Raw genomic sequence first — 22667 nt, 5'->3', positions numbered from 1 at the left:
GTGCCTTTATCTGCACGAACCCGTCTGTGCTCTGAATCAGCCACAAATCTCTTAATAGTGCGATGATCACGCTTAAGTTTTCATGAAATATCTAATGTTTTCATACCTCGTCCAAGGCATTGAACTATTTCACTCTTTTTGGCAGCAGAGAGATCCTTTTTCTTCCCCATATTGCATGAAAATGGTGCTCTGCTTAATAATGTGGAACACCCTCCTTTAGTAGTTTTTCCTTAAATTGGGCTCACCTGGCAATCTAATTAACACAGGTGTCCGAGATTGTTTTCAGTGATCAAAAGAGCCCTGAGACACAATGCCATCCATGAGTTAAACTGAAAAACAAAATATTTAATCTTTGTGACACTTAAATAGAATTTGCATAATAATTTGGAACAGGGTGTAAATTAATCTAGATCACTAAATCAATTTTTCTAGAAACTCTGATGCAGACGTTGTCAAGATGAAATCAGGTTATTTTTTTTTTTGGGGGGGGGGGGGGGGGGAGGCTACTTTTAGTCCATTATGTAGAAAGCTCTTTTTTTATGCTATTGTCTTGATGAAAAGAAAAAAAATCTGAAACTCCGATGCAGACGTTGTCAAGATGAAATCAGGTTATTTTTATGAAAATTTAACAAAATACATATTTTTATATTTCAGCAGAAATTTAAAGGGAAGTTGTCAATCCATTGTTTATGACTTTTGGTTTTTTTTACATTTTAGCCAAGCCTTAAAATGGAGTTCTCATTTTGATCGAACATCTATTTTACTTGCAACTTGCATTTAGACCTTGTTTGACTGATTAAACCTTATAATTGGAGGAAAATCCCCTGAGTTTCAGTTTGTGTCATTAATCATCCAGTAAATTATGTAAAGAGCCATTTGTGATGGGTTGATAATATATTTGCATAATTGAGTCTAAAATAGCAGAGTTGAGAAATCCTCCAATTCCGCTCTTTTGACCTAAATATTGGAGTTCAGTTTTCAACTCCAATACAACTCTGTCAAGATTATTCATTAACGTGTGAACTGTCAGAAATTTAAAGTGAATTGAAAATAAATTTCACATTTTAGGCGAAAATAGGCAAAATGGAAAAATTCTTTAAGTTATCTCTATTTTCAGGTAATCTATTTTGGATTCAAATTGGAAATTCACTCTGAATTTCCAACAATCACTACTTTAATTAACTATATAAATAAAGTAAGACACCCGTGATAGCAATCCACTAGAGGTATTATTGGGTATTTTGGGTATTAATATCACTGCCCAAATATTCTCAATTACCCAAAACAACATTGACAATATTGGGTATTATTTCATTCTAAATAAAAAAAGGAAAATAGTAAAATGGAATCTTCTCATTAACTAGGAACATAAGGTGGGTATTATATCCAGAACAGGCCCTACTGGGGTCTTGATAGATCCAATGCAAGGTAACATAACCAAATAATTACTGACCATCCAAAGATGATATCTCTTAGAACATGCCATCTTATAAGATGTTTTACCTTCCTAACACAATTATCTGCGAGGTCATGAAAGACAATCATCTGGATTTACAAACATACAAAACTAAGCCTTGCGCTCAAACTCAGACTAATTCTTGTCAGCAGCAAAGGCTATAGGTTTGCCCAGACCTAGGACCTTTCTGTGGACAGATGAAGGCCCTGTGGAACACGTCATCTGCCCACACTAGATAGCATTGTTAAATTCCCACGCATGCCCAGTAAAACACTATTGTCCTATTCAGACGGGAATTTAATCCATTCATTCGTCAGAAAGATGAATGAATGAATAGAAATTTCAGACGAACAAACACCGAATATCAGTGTTTGTTTGTTCTGTTTATTACAAGGAGGGAGCTACCAGCTCACAGCTCCCTCCTTGTAATATGTCAAAATAGAAGTGGCAGGGAGCTGCGCTGTGACCCCCATATTGGCATAAGGGAGATTTAAATCTCCCGAATGCCCCTTCTCGCTATGTAGGGGCATGTCTGCTAAGTCCCCACAGGAAGTGGGTCAAAGTTAGTCAAGCGTAGGAAAAATACATTAGACAAAGTAGTCTCTATTTTGTCTTATTTTTTTAAAGAAAACTAGATCAGTTAGGAAGAAAAGAAGAACAGATCCGGAGAGAGGGAGAGAAGAGGGAGTGATTGGGGAAAGGTTCGGCATGACAGTGCCGCTTTAATCGCCATTGGAGTGATACCTAAAACCTCCTGTTATTTAAATATGCATAGGAATATGGGATAGTGCACAGGTACCGTTTCTTTTGTTTTTAATCATCTGCATTTGTATACATCTGCATTTGTATTTTCATACCCTATCCATATATATATTTATCTACCTGGTAATAAAATAACACATACTAACTCTCCATCCAAACAAAGTTCTAGCTGTCTGGTGACCATAGCCTACCTCTCCGAAACAGCCTGGCCTTCAATTGTTTCCAAAGCAGACTCCAGAGAGTTCTGAAGTGAATGGAGCTGACTGATGGTCTCCCGAAGGAGAAACCGTGTAACAAACTGCTGTATCTGTGGAGAATGTTCATAATCCTAAGAGAAAAAATTATAAAAATTAGGGTCAATATAAGCAATACATTATAATCTTTAAACAAATATGCTAAAAGAAAAAGATATTCCATGCAATATAACAGCAATGTGGCATAGAGTCAAAAAAGAAGACCAGGTAATGTTTGCTATAAAGACCACCAATTGCCAGTGGGACAGAATATAGTTTTTCAATTTAAGACAAATAGTAACTGCAAATATAGATATATTAACAGTGCAGGAGATAAGATGATCTTAATTAAGCAAACTGTGCAATAAAATAAGTTGAAACATTAGATGACTCTTTACAGGAAGTGTTTAGGAAGGCTTTGTTAGTCACATGCGGGGAGGTGTGGCTAGGGCTGTATAAACAAAGTGATTTAACTCCTAAATGACAGAGAATTTAGTAATCAGATTGCAGGGACATGATCTATACAAACACCAAAACAATTCCACTAAGTTAAAGTTGTTTTGCTGCTAACAGTTTTTCTTTTTTAATGTTATCATTGGGTTTTTCCATGTAATACTAGATTGACAGCTTTGTGGGTTGCAGATCACCTTTCTCTGTGTCTACATGCCGGTGTCACTGCTATACTGTAATATTAACTTAAACTTTCAATGTATGAACAGAGCTCAATATAAGCAAAAGTAAACATTAATGTATTATTGACTTTTCCCAGCTTTTCCCAGGAACAAGTCAATTTAGGATAAAATCCAAAAAAATCACACCCCACCATTGGCATCCAGTGATTGACCAGGTTATGCTAGTCGTTAGCTTAGTTTTAAAAGCATTACATGCATCGCGTGATATTCTCATTGATCCAGTATACGTCATGACCCATCTGGCCTTGAAAAAAAGTGCCAGATCTCTAACAATCAACCATCAAGGAACCATAACAACTATGATTAAAGTGGTTATGGTGCATTAACAAAGGATGCCAGGTCCTGCATCACTGTTTATCTAAATTAAGTTGTTATAGTGCCTTACGGTGCCAAGAGGTCCGCAGGTGCACTCTTGCCTCAAGGGGTTAAACCGTTCCCGAAAGTGAGCTTTTAGCCTATCTCCACTTGCCCCTAGACAGTATCTGGCTTTCGGATATGTCAATTTCAGGAAGGTATGTTTCTTTCCAAGCCAGTTTTGTGAATGGGGAGTCACTGATTCCTGCCCTGCGGCACTCTGCCCTTCCTGAAACTGAAATTTGAGAAGCAGGATGTCTTCTGGGTGTAGTCGAGATCGGCGCTGGAGGCTCACTTTGGGGTTTAAACTGTTCGAAATTGGTTTATCCCCTTGAGGTAAGAGTGAGCCCGGTGGTCTGCTGGCACCATTACAACTTAATGTATTTGGAGATGTTATGATGCTTGGAGTATTCCTTTCGTTAGTGTTCCATTTAGATAAGATACTCTATCAACGGCATCCTGCAGCCCAGCTTCCAATTATGTAATGGCGGATGCAGAGCTATACTCCACTTGATGCTATACCAGGGCTATCAGCAGAATACTTATTGCCAATCACTTCCCCTCATTGCCAATCACGGTTTGACATGAGAGAGAAGCATAGCCCCGCCTCCACCATTTTGAAAATATAGGCCTGCCTGCGGGATGCTGGGCACAGAGCATCTCTGCTAAATAGTGAGTAAACTTTTTAGCAGTAATGCAGGACCTGATGCCTGCAGACTTCAGCCATCATAACCACTTAAAGAAGTTGAAGTGGTTATGGTGCCTACAGTTTTCCTTTAAGAAATGCTTTCCTGCAAACAAAATAAAACCATTCAAAGGGTAAAAATTAATGCTAAAAATCTCTATACCACATTTGCTTTAATATGTTTTTTTTGTTTGCTTAGAGTCAGGTATATACGGTATCGGAAATTCAAAAGCCATCTGTCACACTTATAAAAAGCTAACGCTTCTGGAACAGCTCGTATTAAATGGCAATCACACGCTATGTCAACTCGCGGGTTATAGATTCCAACTTAACAAACACCTTTGAAATCAGAAGATAATTTACTGTTGTCGAACGAAATTCCCTGAGTCTGTCCAAACCTGTCGCCTGTTTATCGCTGTAGCGAGAGGGTCTTTGTTCAGCAAATATAAAGAGAAATTCTATTTTTGTAACAGTACCAGTAATTTAACGTGCTGTTACATACTAACGTTATCAGGAATACAGCACTGCAGGTGAAACAGGCAGCAAGGAAATACGAATGTCTGCTCTATTTGTTCCCTGCCATTGTGTCCCGATGATGCAGTTTTTAACCTCTAAAAGGACGGATGGTATTCTTTGCAATCTGCACAATTTGGTCCTTAAAGGGACACTTTTTTGAAATTGTTATAGTGCCTGCAGTCCTGCCCCCCCCCTCCCCAAACCTCTGTAATTCACTAATTAGAGGGCGTAGAAGCACAGCTTAAAGCACCGCCTCCAAGAATCTTACTTCTTGACTCTCATACAGTAACATACTGTGATGTCACGCACACGCAGTGACATCACGGTCGGTCATAGAGAAGAATCATTGTATTCAATCACTCTCCATAACAGAATCTTAGGCGCACCATTGTATTCAATGATTCTCTATGACAGAATCTTAGGCTCATATTTGTATTCAATGATTCTCTATGACAGAATCTTAGGTGCACCATTGTATTCAATGATTCTCTATGACAGAATCTTAGGCTCATATTTGTATTCAATGATTCTCTATGACAGAATCTTAGGTGCACCATTGTATTCAATGATTCTCTATGACAGAATCTTAGGTGCACCATTGTATTCAATGATTCTCTATGACAGAATCTTAGGCGCACCATTGTATTCAATGATTCTCTATGACAGAATCTTAGGCGCACTATTGTATTCAATGATTCTCTATGACAGAATCTTAGGCGCACTATTGTATTCAATGATTCTCTATGACAGAATCTTAGGCGCACTATTGTATTCAATGATTCTCTATGACAGAATCTTAGGCGCACCATTGTATTCAATGATTCTCTATGACAGAATCTTAGGCGCACTATTGTATTCAATGATTCTCTATGACAGAATCTTAGGTGCACCATTGTATTCAATGATTCTCTATGACAGAATCTTAGGCGCACCATTGTATTCAATGATTCTCTATGACAGAATCTTAGGCGCATCATTGTATTCAATGATTCTCTATGACAGCATCTTAGGCTCATATTTGTATTCAATGATTCTCTATGACAGAATCTTAGGCTCATATTTGTATTCAATGATTCTCTATGACAGAATCTTAGGCGCACCATTGTATTCAATGATTCTCTATGACAGAATCTTAGGCGCACCATTGTATTCAATGATTCTCTATGACAGAATCTTAGGCGCATCATTGTATTCAATGATTCTCTATGACAGAATCTTAGGCTCATATTTGTATTCAATGATTCTCTATGACAGAATCTTAGGCGCATCATTGTATATTCAATGATTCTCTATGACAGAATCTTAGGCTCACTATTGTATTCAATGATTATCTATGACAGAATCTTAGGCTCATATTTGTATTCAATGATTATCTATGACAGAATCTTAGGCTCATATTTGTATTCAATGATTATCTATGACAGAATCTTAGGCGCTTCATTGTATTCAATGATTATCTATGACAGAATCTTAGGCTCATATTTGTATTCAATGATTCTCTATGACAGAATCTTAGGCGCATATTTGTATTCAATGATTCTCTATGACAGAATCTTAGGCGCACCATTGTATTCAATGATTCTCTATGACAGAATCTTAGGCGCATATTTGTATTCAATGATTCTCTATGACAGAATCTTAGGCGCACCATTGTATTCAATGATTCTCTATGACAGAATCTTAGGCGCATATTTGTATTCAATGATTCTCTATGACAGAATCTTAGGCGCACCATTGTATTCAATGATTCTCTATGACAGAATCTTAGGCGCACTATTGTATTCAATGGTTCTCTATGACAGAAACTTAGGTGCACCATTGTATTCAATGATTCTCTATGACAGAATCTTAGGCGCACTATTGTATTCAATGATTCTCTATGACAGAATCTTAGGTGCACCATTGTATTCAATGATTTTCTATGACAGAATCTTAGGCGCATCATTGTATATTCAATGATTCTCTATGACAGAATCTTAGGCTCATATTTGTATTCAATGATTCTCTATGACAGAATCTTAGACGCACCATTGTATTCAATGATTCTCTATGACAGAATCTTAGGCGCACTATTGTATTCAATGATTATCTATGACAGAATCTTAGGCTCATATTTGTATTCAATGATTATCTATGACAGAATCTTAGGCGCTTCATTGTATTCAATGATTATCTATGACAGAATCTTAGGCTCATATTTGTATTCAATGATTCTCTATGACAGAATCTTAGGCTCATATTTGTATTCAATGATTCTCTATGACAGAATCTTAGGCGCACCATTGTATTCAATGATTCTCTATGACAGAATCTTAGGCGCATATTTGTATTCAATGATTCTCTATGACAAAATCTTAGGCTCATATTTGTATTCAATGATTATCTATGACAGAATCTTAGGCGCATATTTGTATTCAATGATTATCTATGACAGAATCTTAGGCAAGCACTGCGCATGTGCCTAAGGTCCCCAATGGATTGATCAATTGTACAGCACTACAGAATTTGGTGGCGCTATATAAATAAAATAATAATAATAATAATAATCAATCATTCTGTGGTCGACGCAACCTGAGAATGAAGTCGCTGCAGCGCCGAGGGAGACTCAGGGCTGGATAAAAGGTGAGTAATTTGTTTTATTTGTATTTATTGTGTCTTTTTCATATTGGAGAAGGCCTAAATGGCAATGGGCATCAGGGCTGTAGCGTTAGAAATACAGATATGTAATGCTACAGTGTTCCCTTAAAGACTTTTCTTAGTACTGCTTTGTCAGCACTGACATCTCTGTTCACCTCTGCTGTTGTTAAATACATGGGGCTTCCCATTTTGTGACAGAGTAGCATGTTACAACAGCATATACTGTTTTTGGTCCAATTTATTATTCTAGTAACTTACTCTGAGAGGAAACATGGCGCATTGTGAGCAGTCAGGAACAAGCAGTAAATTGTTAACTAGACGGGTTGATTGGAGAGACAATGGTATCAGGCTCTATGCTGGTGTTCATTTAGCCCATACCACAATCCTTTCAGTTTTGCTTAGAAGACATGACTTCAGCAAAATGTAAAAACTGATCTCAGACACTGACTTTCTGTATAGAATGATATATGCAGAAATAAATACTCAAAAAGTTTATTTACTAAAAAGTAAATTGTAGTAAATTGACTAAATTCATTAAATTGCTCAAAGTTGGATGCATGGAATAGCCTTCCAGCTGAAGTGGTAGAGGTTAACACAGTAAAGGAGTTTAAGCATGCGTGGGATAGGCATACGGCTATCCTAACTATAAGATAAGGCCAGGGACTAATGAAAGTATTTAGAAAATTGGGCAGACTAGATGGGCCGAATGGTTCTTATCTGCCGTTACATTTCTATGTTTCTATGTTTCTAAAACAAGTTGTGAATATTCTCGGATTTAGTCATTTTGTTTTCCAACTGGGAAATGCACTCCATATTTACAATCTGGCTACCAATTCACCAACACTTGCATTCATCTGGTTATACTACACTAAAGGTGTATTTAGAACACAACGCAAAATTTCAAGACCTGCGCTACCAGACAGATCTAAAGGTTACTCACCACTGTAAGCCTGGAAGGTCTATGGCAAAGTCACACGGTGTGAAATTTCATTCACCTATAAATCTCTCTACAATCACAATAACTTTCCCCACTCCATACAAGAGACGCAGCTAACTCTATATATTTCATGGTTTTACCCTAATGCTGATTTTACTGTGCTTTGTTTATTTCAGACTGTGACTCAAAAAACATTTCAAATCATTCCTGAGAAATGTATAAATATGTGATGCCATATTCCTATTGTATAACTTTTATATGTTGCTTATTTAAATAGGTATTTATCCAGTCGACAAAATTCTGGCAACTTGAGACCCGACTTGTAAAATGTAGGCCAAGATAGTTATGTTGAACAACGTACCTTTTTAATGTTAGATAAAAAAATGTCCCCTCACCTTTTTAATAATTTTCATGCCACCACAAGTATAGTCCATGATTAAATGGCACTGTATAGGGGACAGGTCCTTTAATGCAGAATGATCTACATGGTCTTAAATTGTCTTTGCTAAAAAGATTACAATGTCAAAACCTCCTGTTATAGTAAAATTACGCATCGTTTTTAGAGCACGGTTAATGTGGTTCCTATATAATTGAAAACTAGAGAAATCTCAATGTATCCATCCTGGTAAAATATTTTATAAATAAAGACATTTAAAACAACTAAAAACTCCTACAACGCAGTTCTATGACCAGGCTCCTGTGGGACGACAATAAAATAATTAAACAAGAAAAGAAGGAAAAAAACAGAGGGAAAAAAATCAGCATCCAATATTTTTCGCAAACTTTAGAAAATTGCTGCTTTGGTTAATTCCCCTTGCTATTTAGCGTAGTTATAAATATGTAAAGAATCTCTATAATGCTCCAAGCCCTAACTCCTGGTGGACTTGTGAATTTCCATGAGATTTACTGCGGGCTGTTCTGCAATGTCCTGGGGGGAGGGAGCTATAAACCCATAATAGTGGAGTCCTGCTGAGCTGAATGCTGATGCTATTTGGATTTTATAAAACCTCATTCATACTTAATAACCTAGCTGTAGAATCGGTAGGGGCAGGAGAAGGCAGAGTCTCAATCTTTAAATCTCTAACCCTCGGATTAAAAAAAAAAAAAGCAATCTAAATCTTATAGGACATCATTTATATAAACCCATGTAGAGCAAAAGTTTAATCAAAAATATAAATAAATCTTCAGTTTTATAAGACCAGGTCTTATATTTATTTTTGCTCCAAAAAACGCACTAGTGCTTATTTTCAGGGGATGTCTTAACTTGTAGGGTCAAATACTAGCAAGCACGTGCAAAACAGCAGGTCTATGTTTGGGGGAATTTCCCCGAACATAGATCAGTTCACTAGGGTATGGAATCCTGCAAATCCATGTTCGGGGAAAATTCCCAGAACATAGATTTGCGAACTAGCGACGATCTCAGCTAGGGCTTATTTTTGGGGTATGGCTTGTATTATGAGCATCCCCTGAAAATAAGCTGGGGGTTATTTTCGGGAGATGTCTTATTTTTAGGGGGAAATGGTGACTTGAAGGATGCTCACTAAAGTGTGAATTGTCCCGAATGCAAATTAAGTTCAAAGCAAATTTAAAATTTAAGGCCAAAGTAGCCAAACTGACAATATAGCTCACATCAATTCCGGAAAACAAAGTCATATCAGAGTTTATTCAGGGTTCATTACAATTTCCTCAGGATCTGTCCACGAGAGCCCAAAGAAAAAGTTCTCAACTGAAATACAAGTCAGGTTTTAATCCAGGGTGGATTAAGGCAAGACTGCTCGAGAGAAGTCATGTCAACCCAGTCCTAAGCCATTGTATTAGAAGTTGGTATAGAATAGTCATCTTACAACAGTAATGTATATCAATATTTCCAAAGAATCTGGCTTATAAGCATCAACATGCATGAGAATGTTTACATTTTTTTGAAAAAGGCTGTGAGTTTAGTTGTAATTGTACCTAGTTAACTATTTTAGGTAGAGTTATTTCGTTTATAGAGCTTCAGGCATCCTGTATTTATTCTGCACTACACGTTAGAATGACATTGACTTGTTTTGCCACTATTTGCTAGTGTCTACAGTAGGAGAGAGCTAACTTAACAATGTAGAACTCTCCAATTACTTAATGCAACACAGTAATTCCTTGCATGGGGACTTTGTCAGATGGTGCCCATATAGAGTGATGGGTAGGAAGTTTAGTATTTTTGTATCTTTGGAGTCATCAGGTTATTCTTTACAGTGTGTTATTGATTTCTACTTACTGAGGAATTCTCAGTGATTTCCATATAATCACTACAAAACAATTCTCTTTCTCCATTGTCAACATGGCCAACATGATCTAGCTATGAGAGCAGCGATGTATCTTACACGTGGCAAACAAGGCATTTGCCTTGGGCGGCACTTTGCAGGGGGCGGCAAAAAAAAAACTTTGAAATGTGTGTGTCTGTGAGTGAATGTGTGCGCGTCTGTCAGTGTGTGCGTGTCTGTTAGTGTGTGCGTGTCTGTCAGTGTGTGCGCGTCTGTCAGTGTGTGCGTGTCTGTCAGTGTGTGCGTGTCTGTCAGTGAGTGTACATGTCTGTCAGTGAGTGTGCGCATTTGTCAGTGAGTGTGTGTCTTTCAGTGTGTGTCAAATCAGTGAGTGTATATGTCATTGTTTGTCAGTGTATATGAGAGCGTGTGTATGTCAGTGAATGCATTAGTAAGAAAGTGTCTGTCAGTCAAAGTGTGGCCTTGACAGGAAGGGGTGGCGAAAATTTAAATATGGGGGTGAGGGGAATTATTATTATTATTATTTTATTATTTATATAGCGCCATCAGATTCCGTAGCGCTCTACAATGGGATCCAAATTACACCACTGTATAAGAGATTAATTAATGATTAGTATCTCGGTGATCAGGAATTCCTACCGGTTCTTTTCCTATTTTCCATCCCTTTTTCTAGGGCAATGAGTATCTTCCTTTTAGAGGCTTTAAAATCGCCTACGAGTAGCAACTACGATTGGATTTGCCATTAGGGATTTAACAGGCCTTAGACATGCTGATCTTTTCTGATGAGCATACTCTTTTCATCTCACATGTCAGCCCCCTTTTAAAGATAAAAGCAGGTTTAATAAAAACAAGTATTTTTTTTTTCTGGATATAAACAATTCCATGATTTTGGGCAGCACACTTCCCCACAGTATACAGCATTCATATGCAGCAGGAAGGAGATGGAAAGAACACTGGAAGCACCATATCAACTACAGTGGGCTGTAGCTATAATGGTGCCAGAAGTGCCCTTTCACCAATGTACATAAACAAACTGTATGCCAATGGTTTGGCAACTTACCTGGGGTCTGCCAGTTGGCGGTCACTTTCTTCATTAAGCCAGAAGGTCCTGCCTTGCAGGGTCAGCTCATTGGCTGTGACCATAAGCTGATCATTCTAAGCCAATGGATGAAGCCGTGCACCAGAGATTATCCTAATGCAGAGTGCTCCTGGCTCTCATAGAGCATGTGACTGGTGCCATACAGACTCCATATAAGTTATCAAGCTATTAGCAAACCATTAAAATACTTACATTGGGGGTGAAAGGGCACTATATAGTGGTTATGGTGTTTGGAGTGTTCCTTTAATGAATCAAGAAGGCAGCCCAAAGAAACTGTCTACATCAAGCTATTGTGTTCCCTCCTGCGACATATGAATTCTTCATACTATACTACAGGGCAATACATTAAATTAATACATTTAATAATGTCCAGCCCATCAATTAAAATGATGTGTCAGGGAAGCATTGTGTAAACCTAAGCTAGGTCTATTCTTCGTTTCTTCGCATCATTTTCACATATCGGAAATTCTTCTTTTGACCATTCTCTCGCGCTCGGCTGTGAATGCTGTGTGGTTTCATCATTAAATGTCATCATTAGCTGCAGTACTTTATGTTGCTCCCACTCATTTTGATTTATCCATTTAGCCCCGATTTTCCTGCCTTCTATCTTGTGGCTCACCAACTCGCTCTCTCTACATAAAAAGTAATACTAATGATCTTTTTTTCATCATCATCCTTCCTGCTCTCCCTCTACTGACTTTTTGTCTTCTATTATATAGATTTCCAGCTTTTTATCTCTATAGCTTTTCTATCACAAGTGCTCTAAACCCTTAATTCCTTTATTAGTCTCACTGTCAGTCTATTTTAACACCTGTAAAATGTTACCCTACTTTGGTATTTCTGATAGCTTGACGTTGGTATGTACATTTTCTAATTACATGTACTGAAAAGTGTAAATCTTTTTCAGTCCGATGCATCATAAAGGGCCATATTAATGTACAGCATGTTTGTTTATGAGGTCACATGCCACCACATTCTGAAGACTTTACACATTGTTACAACAGTTGCGCTCAGGTGCAGTTACTTCACATCTCTCCCTTGCAATGGTACAACAAGAGTTAAGTTCATGTCTCTACTTTTAAGGTATGTTGAAGGGACACTAAAGTCACCAAATGAAGCATGTTTTGGTGTTGAGATCATGCCTCTGCAGTCTCACTGCTTAATTCTCTGCAATTAAGGAGTTAAATCCCTTTGTTTATGAAGCCCTAGACACACCTCACTGCATGTTAATTACACAGCCTTCCTAAACATTTCCTGTAAAGAGCAATCTAATGTTTCTACTTCCTTTATTGCAAATTCTGTTTAAATTAGAATTTCCTATCTCCTACTCTGTTAATAGATTGGTAGACCCTGTAGGAGCTTCCTGTATGTAATTCAAGTTCAATTTACAGAGCAGGAGATAAAAACATGTAAAGTAAGTTTTTGATTTTTTGATTGAATATGAAACCATTTTTTTTTTCATGCAGGCTGTATCAATCACAGCCAGGGGTGGTGTGACTATGGCTGCATAAACAGAAATAAAAGTGATTTATTATACGGTACATGTTATTTTTGTTTGAAGGGGAGGCCTGGGGATCAATTCAAAAGAATTTGCAAGAAATAAAAAAAACACATGAGGTCATGGTTATATAGCCAACCTCAGAAATAAATTGGTGCCAACATCCTCCATTTGCTGTCGGACTGCAACTATCACCTTCAAGCCATTCTCTCTGTGCACCAAAATCACTGCAATAAACTGTACTGTTATGGTACATCTCACTCTGGTGGTTGGGGCCTACGGTATGGACGTTTGTGAATCCCTCTGAGTTTCCACAAAATGAACATAACATGCTAGGCACGTCACAAAATTGTGTGTATATAATAACATGTTTTGGCTATAAAAGCAGAATAATTTTTTATTTTTTAAATTAATAATAAATTTTTATCTTTTCAGTCTAATTATTTTTCTCTCCAGCCATTTTCCTCAAACTTTCTCCCTGGGGAACTCATAACTCCCTTACAAACCATTAAAACTTAACATTAGGCAATATTGTTAAATCAGTCATTCCTATAACATGATAGTACGTTTATGTTGGTTTATATTCGGTTAAATCAGATGAAACGGGAAAAATTTAGCTGCCATCAGTTGCTGCTCTCTGTTTAGGAAAAACGCGGCCGCGCCCACTTATGTTTTGACTCTTCATTACGTCTCTAACCGGCTTTCCTTTTACTTGTTCTCCTCTCCACATCCTCTCACTAGGTCGGAATCTGCTGTATCGATATGTGTAATGGTGCACATTAGCATTTGGCAGCAGTCTCCAGACATTATCACAGCATATCTCCTTCTGCTCCTTCTCGTTCTTTGCAATTACTACCAGAAACGATAAAGCCAAAGAGGACGCTACATACCAGGTCATTCCTATTAAATCCTCACCCTAAATCCCACAATGTGGGAAACTGAACCACACAAACACGATTAGTACGAATGCTGCTCCAGAGCAGAAAAGAATGGCACTGACTTAACTCTCTCTTTCCCTACATATAGATATACACATACAGCCCCGTCCCCCTCAAAAAATAAAGGTTACCAAGGCTGCCTGGCACCTACGATGGATATGTCTGTCTCCCCCTCTCCCCAAATGTAATCTCTGTGTTACACCAGACACCCACAATCCTTAGTGTGAATTTCCTGGACCTTGTGTGTTTCTCCTAATCCCCCCTTTCCACCTTGTGTGTATCTTAACCTGCATTACTTCTTGTGTGTATAAAGGTAATGCCCAGTTACTTTTTATACCTCTTAACCCTCTTGCCTTTACCCCCCAAATACATGCACAATCACATACATTCATACAGACATGCAATCATACACGCAGTCACATATAAACACAGACACATGTACAGTCACACACAATCATACCCACACAACATAAACACAACACCCAAAATCACATACACACAGTCACAGTCACTAACACACAGTCACCGAAAAAATCACATACACACAGTCACAGTCACTAACACACAGTCACCGAAAATCACATACACACAGTCACTAACACACAGTCACCCAAAATCACATACACACATGGTCACCCACACATTCATTCAATTTCCCTCTCCTTCTCCTTACCAATATTGACACAGAGGATGAGAGAGGGATGGAATCCCTGTTGTTCCTGGTAACTAATGGTAGAGAAGCAGGAGACATTGTTTTTCCCTTTGCATGCAGCAATTAGCTGTCTGCTATACTCCACCCCCTGCTGCCTGTATTAGTGTAGTTCCCTCCCCATGAGACCCAGATTGAGGATAATGAAATTGCCTACCTACAGTTGTAATCAAAATCATTCAAACCGGATTGAAAATCAGGTTTATTGTGAAGATTGACAGACTTTCAGCTGTTTGCAATGAACAAATCAAACAAAAGCAATTGAAATAGCTCAATACAACAAATGCTTCAAGTGGTTTTTCCCCCAAATTCAAGTAAAAATTTAACTTTTAATGACTTCTTCTGACTTCTTCAGTCCCAAAATTATTCAACCCCCTGAATAGAATCCCTCAAAACAGAACAAAAATGCAGAGCAGGTGTTGTCTCAAGCACACCTAATTCAACTAATCATTACCTGCACCAAGTGTGCTTGAGCAGGAACACTTTGAAATATCTAAACTGGCTAGGAGTTTGTTTAGTGTCACATTTGACTGCATGTTATAAATAAGTTATATTATAAATAAGAATGGTCCACAAAGTTAAGAGAAGAGATCATTGCCTTTCACTAACAAGGAACAGGATACAAAAACACAGCAAAGGCACAGAATATTCCTACAGACACCATTGGAAGCATAGTTCGTAAATTCAAAGTTACGGAAACAGTGGTTACACAATGGCTGCAACCAGATTTCTGAGAAGGTAGGTTGTGAAAAACCCTCAAGTGACTGCAAAAGACCTGCAGCAAGATTTGGTAGCAACAGGCACTCAGGTTTCAGAGGGCACGTAATGAAGGCAAGGTTTTCATGCCAGAACTCCAAGACGCACACCACAGGCAACCCAAAAATACAAGAAAAGTCAACTTCAATATGTTCAAAATCATATAAATAAGCCACAGAGGTTTTGGGATTCTGTTCTGTGGAGCAGTAAAACAAAACGAGTATTTTTTGGCCTAAGGGAAGTACATCTGAAGGAAGAAGAATTAAACATACCCTGACACTCTGACTACAGTTAAGCATGGTGGTGGATCGGTGATACTCTAGGGCTACTTTGCATCCTTTGGTCCGGGAAACCTGCAGCGTGAGGAAGGCAAGATGTATTCATTGAAGTATTAGAAAATTCTAGGAGAAAACGTGCCATCTGTGAGGAAGCTGAAGCTTGGGCAACATTAGACCTTCCAACAAGACAAGGATCCCAAGCATACCTCAAATTCCACCAAGGCTTGGTTGCAGCAGAAGTCTTGGAAGAATCTACAGTATCCATCACAGTCACCTGACTTAAACTCCATAGAAAATCTCTGGATTTAATGAAGGCGGTTACCGTATATACTCGAGTATAAGCCGACCCGAATATAAGCCGAGGCCCCTAATTTTATCCCAAAAAACTGGGAAAACTTATTGACTCGAGTATAAGACTAGGGTGGGAAATGCAGCAGCTACTGGTAAATTTCTAAATAAAATTAGATCCTAAAAAAAATATATTAATTGAATATTTATTTACAGTGTGTGTATAATGAATGCAGTGTGTGCGTGTGTGTGTATGAGTGCAGCGTGTGTGTATGAGTGCAGTGTGTGTGTGCATGAATGCAGTGTGTGTGTGTATGAATGCAGTGTGTGAATGCAGTGTGTGCAGGGCCGGTGCAAGGATATTTGCCGCCGTAGGCAAAACATTTTTTGCCGCCCCCTCCCCCCCCATATGTCCTGACTTCCCCTCCTCCTCCCTCAGTGGTCCTTACCTCCCCACCCCCGTGTTCCTTCACCCCCCCCCCCAGTGGTCCTGACTCACCCCTCCCTAGTGGTCCTTACCCTCCCCTCCCCTAGTGGTCCTTATCCCCCCCCTCCCTCCCATAGTGGTCCTTATCCCCCCCCCCTCCCTCCCATAGTGGTCCTTATCCCCCCCCCCTCCCTCCCATAGTGGTCCTTATCCCCCCTCCCTCCCATCGTTGTCCTTATCCCCCCCTCCCTCCCATAGTGGCCCTTATACCCCCCTCCCTCCCATAGTGGTCCTTATACCCCCTCCCTCCCATAGTGGTCCTTATCCCCCCCTCCCTCCCATAGTGGTCCTTATACCCCCCTCCCTCCCATAGTGGTCCTTATCCCCCCCCTCCCTCCCATAGTGGTCCTTATCCCCCCCTCCCTCCCATAGTGGTCCTTATACCCCCCTCCCTCCCATAGTGGTCCTTAACCCACCCCCACCCTCCCATAGTGGTCCTTATACCCCCACCCTCCCATAGTGGTCCTTATACCCCCACCCTCCCATAGTGGTCCTTATACCCCCCCCCTCCCATAGTGGTCCTTATACCCCCCCCCCTCCCATAGTGGTCCTTATACCCCCCTCCCTCCCATAGTGGTCCTTATACCCCCTCCCTCCCATAGTGGTCCTTATCCCCCCCTCCCTCCCATAGTGGTCCTTATACCCCCCTCCCTCCCATAGTGGTCCTTATCCCCCCCTCCCTCCCATAGTGGTCCTTATCCCCCCCCTCCCTCCCATAGTGGTCCTTATACCCCCCTCCCTCCCATAGTGGTCCTTAACCCACCCCCACCCTCCCATAGTGGTCCTTATACCCCCCCCCTCCCATAGTGGTCCTTATACCCCCCCCCCTCCCATAGTGGTCCTTATACCCCCCCCCCTCCCATAGTGGTCCTTATACCCCCCCCCCTCCCATTATGGTCCTTATACCCCCTTTTTTTATTATTAATTTTTTTATTATTATTTATTTCTTCTTATTTTATTTTTATTTTTTTTCGTCCCCCCTCCCTGCTTGATATATGGCAGGGAGGGGGGCTCTCCTTCCCTGGTGGTCCAGTGGCAGTTCAGTGGGGGGGGAGAGGGGGGCTGGCAGAGCTGTAACTTACCTGTTCTGCAGCTCCTGTCAGCTCTCTCCTCCTCTGCGCCGTCTGTTCTGCTCTTCTGTCAGCTTACACTGTAAGTCTCGCGAGAGCCGCGGCTCTCGCGAGACTTACACTGGGAGCTGACCGAGGTGCTGACCGGACGGCGCAGAGGAGGAGAGAGCTGACAGGAGCTGCAGAACAGGTAAGTTACAGCTCTGCCAGCCCCCCTCTCCCCCCAGTCTGTATTATGGCAATGTAAATTGCCATAATACAGACCTTGACTCGAGTATAAGCCGAGTTGGGGGTTTTCAGCCCAAAAAATGGGCTGAAAAACTCGGCTTATACTCGAGTATATACGGTAATATTATTATTTTACTTGCCATTTATATAGCGCCAACAGATTCCGTAGCGCTTTACAATATTATGAGAGGGGGGATTTAACTATAAATAGGACAATTACAAGAAAACTTACAGGAAAAATAGGTTGAAGAGGACCCTGCTTAAATGAGCTTACAGTCTATAGGTTGCAGCATATTACTGAACTGGTGGCCATTGCTCAAGAGCAATGGGCTAAGATTCCCCAGGAACGTTGTGTCTGGCTATGCATCTCATTTGCAGGAGGTCATAACAGCAAAAGGGTGCTCTACTAAGTACTAAAGATGCTTGCCATGAAGGGGCTGCGTAATTTTGAGATTGGAGAAGCCATTATGAGTCGCATTTTCAGTTGAATTTGAACCACTGGACGCATTCATTGTGTTGTTATTTCAATTGCTTTCGTTTGATTTGTTCATTGCAAACAGCTGAAAGTCTGTACATGTTTACGATAAACTTTGTGGCGAATAATTACTGTGGGAGAAGGATTGGCACTTTCTATATGGCACTTCGGATGCAGCCGAAGTGCCGAAGTTGTCGAAGTTGCCGAAGTGCCGAAGTTACCGAAGTTGTTGAAGTCGTCGAAGTGACCGGCATCGGACAAAGGACCACGTGGCGGCGGCCATTTTAACGTCGAACACCGCCGACCCTTACCATCGCCTCCACTTCGACACTTCGACTAAAGTCGAAGTACAGGCAACACTTCCAATGGGACTTAGCTGTTTTTATGCAGGAAACTGACCGACCGCACAGCCCAAATCCATGGAACTGTTTTGGGCAAGAAAATAACTTTTGATATACTGGAGGGATTTGTATGATTTTTGAGAATGTTTATGTTTAAAGTATGCTGAGTCTGAATATGTTATTTTTATGAATATTGGATGTATGGTTTTAGAGTTATGAAAGTTTGGTAGAAAGTATGTTTTAACTGTATGTGTAATTGAGTTTCCTCTCAGGATAAGGGGAGGGGATATGTGGGATGTAACTGTGATATGATTGGTTGTTTTATCCCTCCCTGTGGGCGGTCCTGTATTTGCAACAACTGTAATAAAAACCAGGCTGGGTGTGCCATCACCTGAGTTCCTGCTTAACCCTCAAAGTGAAGTGTTGTCTCTTTCTTGGGGGGAATTTGACTGTATGCCGATTGTCAGGAGTGTAAGCTGTTCGTATTGCTTTTCCTGTTCGGCTGCTTCCAGGGTTCGTGTGCCTCTTGTTCGGGAGTTGGTGAATTCGTACAGTTTGCAGTTCGGGAAGTTGGTGATTGCAGTAGCTGCCTGTGTATCTGGAAAGGGGGATATCGCCTTTCCAGATACACGAAACGGTCCGCAACAAACTTCATTTTCAATGGGGGTTGAATAAGTTTGATAACAACTGTCGGTCCAGTGCAGCGATGCTACAAATAGTCACAGGTGAAATAGGGGTGCTCTGTGCATTCCCTTCTCATCTGTCACAGGGTGAACCACCCGCACCCCCTCCCCTCCCCCCTGGCACACTACTGCCCCCAATTGGTATGAATGTGTTGATTTCTGGCTCCCATTACTAAGCTAAGTACACTAGAACCTTGTGCAGAGCACTGTAACAGCACTCTGCGCTTTCACAGTCCTTGGTAGGATCAACCAGAATGGTTGGTGGTCAGCTAGACATATCCTCTGCTAGATTTGTGATCTTATTAGCCTCGTTTCTATCAGCACTATATTGCTTACCTCACTGGAAGTGATTTTAATTATTGTCAGTCATTCTAAGGTCTGCTAAGGTCTCCCTGTTTTCTTTTCCATTTTTCCCTTCTAGTTATGGCATGACCTATACATGCAGGTAATAGCTGACACTAACAATAACATTCTTCACATTATTGAGAGGTATGAAATGGAATGAGGTGGAAGGCATGCCAAGAACCAAAATTTCAATCATCAGTTAAGCACAGTGTTAGGCTGGACAGAATGGGGTCATGTCAGCCTGGCATATGTGGAGCTAACATGCATAGTGCATGTGAATGGACTAAATGCCCAACAATGACCTTATATTTTATGGAGACTTTTTTCTGCTGTTCCAAGAAAAGTAAATACATTGTTAAACACAGATCTGCACACATCATTTAAAGGGATACTGTAGTGCCATGAATACAAAGCTGTGTTCCTGGCACTATCGCTCCCCCTTCCCGTATCCTTATTCCACCGAGCAGGTAAAGGATTAAAAACCCTTTATTTACTTAACTTATCCCAGCGCCAATGTCCCTCGGCGTTGGGTTGACACTGGGTCATGGGAGGCCCTTTCGACGTCCTACGACGAGAGGGCTCTAATGCGCATGAACAGCAAATGCCACACGCGCATTACATCTCCCCAGAGGAAAGGATTGAATCGATGTACAGTGCACCCAGTCCACTTCAATTAGCTGAAGTAGTATGGGTGCCTACAGTGTCCCTTTAAGCAATAAGATTTGCTTTTCCCACAGAATCCTTGGTGGAATCTGTATAAAGTGGAATAAATTAGACTAAAAGGTGGTTCTTTGTTGGACTAATTTGCATATGCCCACCCAGAATTCCTTGCAGTAAAAACAGCATTACACATATGAGATTTCTGTGGGAAAATAAAATCTTATAGCTTGACTGATGTGTGCCGATCTGTGTTTAACAATTTATTGATTATACAGTGAAATCAGGTGAGAGTGGTTTTCAATCACATTTTCCCCCACCATAACTTCTTTGGTTAGTGTTCCAAAAGAGAGAGACCAAAGAAACTCTGGGTTCAGTGGTTTGCTGTTTGGCTGCAGTTGTTTAGCATCAAAAGCCCTACCAGTTCTATAATTATTGATGTTCTAAACTAGTGTTATCGGCACCTGCTACTACGGATAATGAAGTGCATTTGGTTTCAAATGAATCACGATTTGTCTGATTTTTTATTGATAGGTGAGTGGTCCAAATCACCGAACTTTGAATCATCTGAACAAATAAAACAAGGCATGAACTAGCCGTTTAATTTGTTTTGGAGTTCTCTCCGAGGACCAAAAAATTATATTACATTCAATATATTATATTTAAATGGACACTATAGGCACCAAAACAATTTTAGATTAATTAAGCAGTTTTGGTGTACAGATCAGGCCTCTGCAGTCTCACTGCTCAATTCTCTGCCATTTAGGAGTTAAATCACATTGTTAATACAGCCTTAGTCACACCTCATAAACACTTCCTGTAAAGAGACATCTCATGTTTAAACTTCCTTTATTGCATATTCTGTTTAATTTACAATTTATTATCTCCTGCTCTGTTAATAGTCTTCTAGATCCTACAGTAACCTCCTGTGTGTAGTTAAAGTTCAATTTACAGAGCAGGAGGTACAAACTTCTAAAGAAAGTTAACAGCTGATTGAAACATTTGTCAGCCAAGGGAGCTGTGGCTAGGGCTGCAAAAACAGAAACAAAGAAATTGGACTTCAGAGGCATGATCTACATACCCAAACTGCTTCATTAAGTTAAAGTTGTTTTGGTGACTACAGTGTCCCTTTAAAGTCCTTAAAATAAACACATGTATGGATCACATTTACAACAAACCATTGGTCCACCTCACCTAAAAGATACATTTCACATTTATAAGCACTCTAGAAATTATAGAGAATGATATATACTTAAGAGAAAGAGATTTATTGAATGAATGTGTTCAGTGTATTTGGCAAAGCATGGTGAACATACTGTCCTTTTAATTAAACATGCCTAATTAAATTTAATTAAGCAGGGCTAAAACATTTTAATACATTATTTCTATGTTGTTTATTTGTGAGCAATAGTATAAACATGGCAGATATGATTACCTTATCTCTAAGGAAAACTTAGAGAAGAATATTAAGCATTTGACATAAAGTGACATAGATGACATGTATTTTACATTTAAAAACGGAGGCAGACATTTTTTGGTATTCTTTCTACAAAACGTTAATACAGAATTTTGGGTGATATTGTATGTCTCCTAACTTCTAATTTTTCCCCCATAAATTCTGGATGCGGAGCTGTGACTGCTGATGTAGGGAATTTGACAAGCAAAGAAAATATGTCAGCACGGTGTGTATGTGTATGTGTGTTTTGCTGACAAACACGTTGCCAGCCGAAGAAGAGATCTGTATATGCTAATGATTTTCCTTTGTGGCCTGGGAGCTTATTGAACAAGTGAAACAGCAGAGAAATAAACAGAGTTAGCATGACACCGTTCCACAGTTAGGACTGTCTCACCAAATCTGGGACAACTGGGAGGTAGAGGTAGCTCTTCTAGGTTTGCTCATCTCAATATATGGACTGCCCTAAGTATCCACAGTGCTTGCAGGTGATACGGGTAGCTATAGGGCTTTATTTTAGATGATGATGTAGATCAAGCATGTCAAACTCAAAGGCTAACACGGGCCAAGTAAACAAGGTTTAAGTTCATGTGGGCCACAAAAAAACAAACTTCAGTTTTCATAAAAACGTAGGTTTACTTGGAAAAGTACAGTATAAAAAACAGTTGCCTGACACTGGACGTCCTCATGCTCGTAGGGCTTCAAAGTAAACAAAAGAGCGGATTTATTTTAAGGAGACCTGCATATAAGTGGTCAGTCCAAATACCATGACATTTTAAGAAAAGTTTGATAATAGGACTGAAATGGTGAATGTATACTGTTGACGTTA

At 39.8% G+C, this 22667-nt stretch overlaps 1 protein-coding gene across 1 annotated transcript in view; it reads right to left on the bottom strand.

Annotated features, from left to right (window-relative positions):
* NECAB3 (N-terminal EF-hand calcium binding protein 3) overlaps positions 1 to 22667 on the bottom strand; it is a 177731-nt gene that overhangs the window by 59461 nt on the left and 95603 nt on the right. Inside the window, exon 6 of the mRNA XM_063455733.1 lies at positions 2410 to 2546. Within this exon, the coding sequence (XP_063311803.1) occupies positions 2410 to 2546 (137 nt within the window). The remainder of the gene's footprint in view (positions 1 to 2409; positions 2547 to 22667) is intronic.

This window comes from Pelobates fuscus, chromosome 5 (assembly GCF_036172605.1).
Source record: "Pelobates fuscus isolate aPelFus1 chromosome 5, aPelFus1.pri, whole genome shotgun sequence".
NCBI lineage: Eukaryota > Metazoa > Chordata > Amphibia > Anura > Pelobatidae > Pelobates > Pelobates fuscus.
The sequence above is the reverse complement of the archived record's forward strand: the minus strand, read 5'-3'. Positions and strand labels throughout refer to the sequence as shown.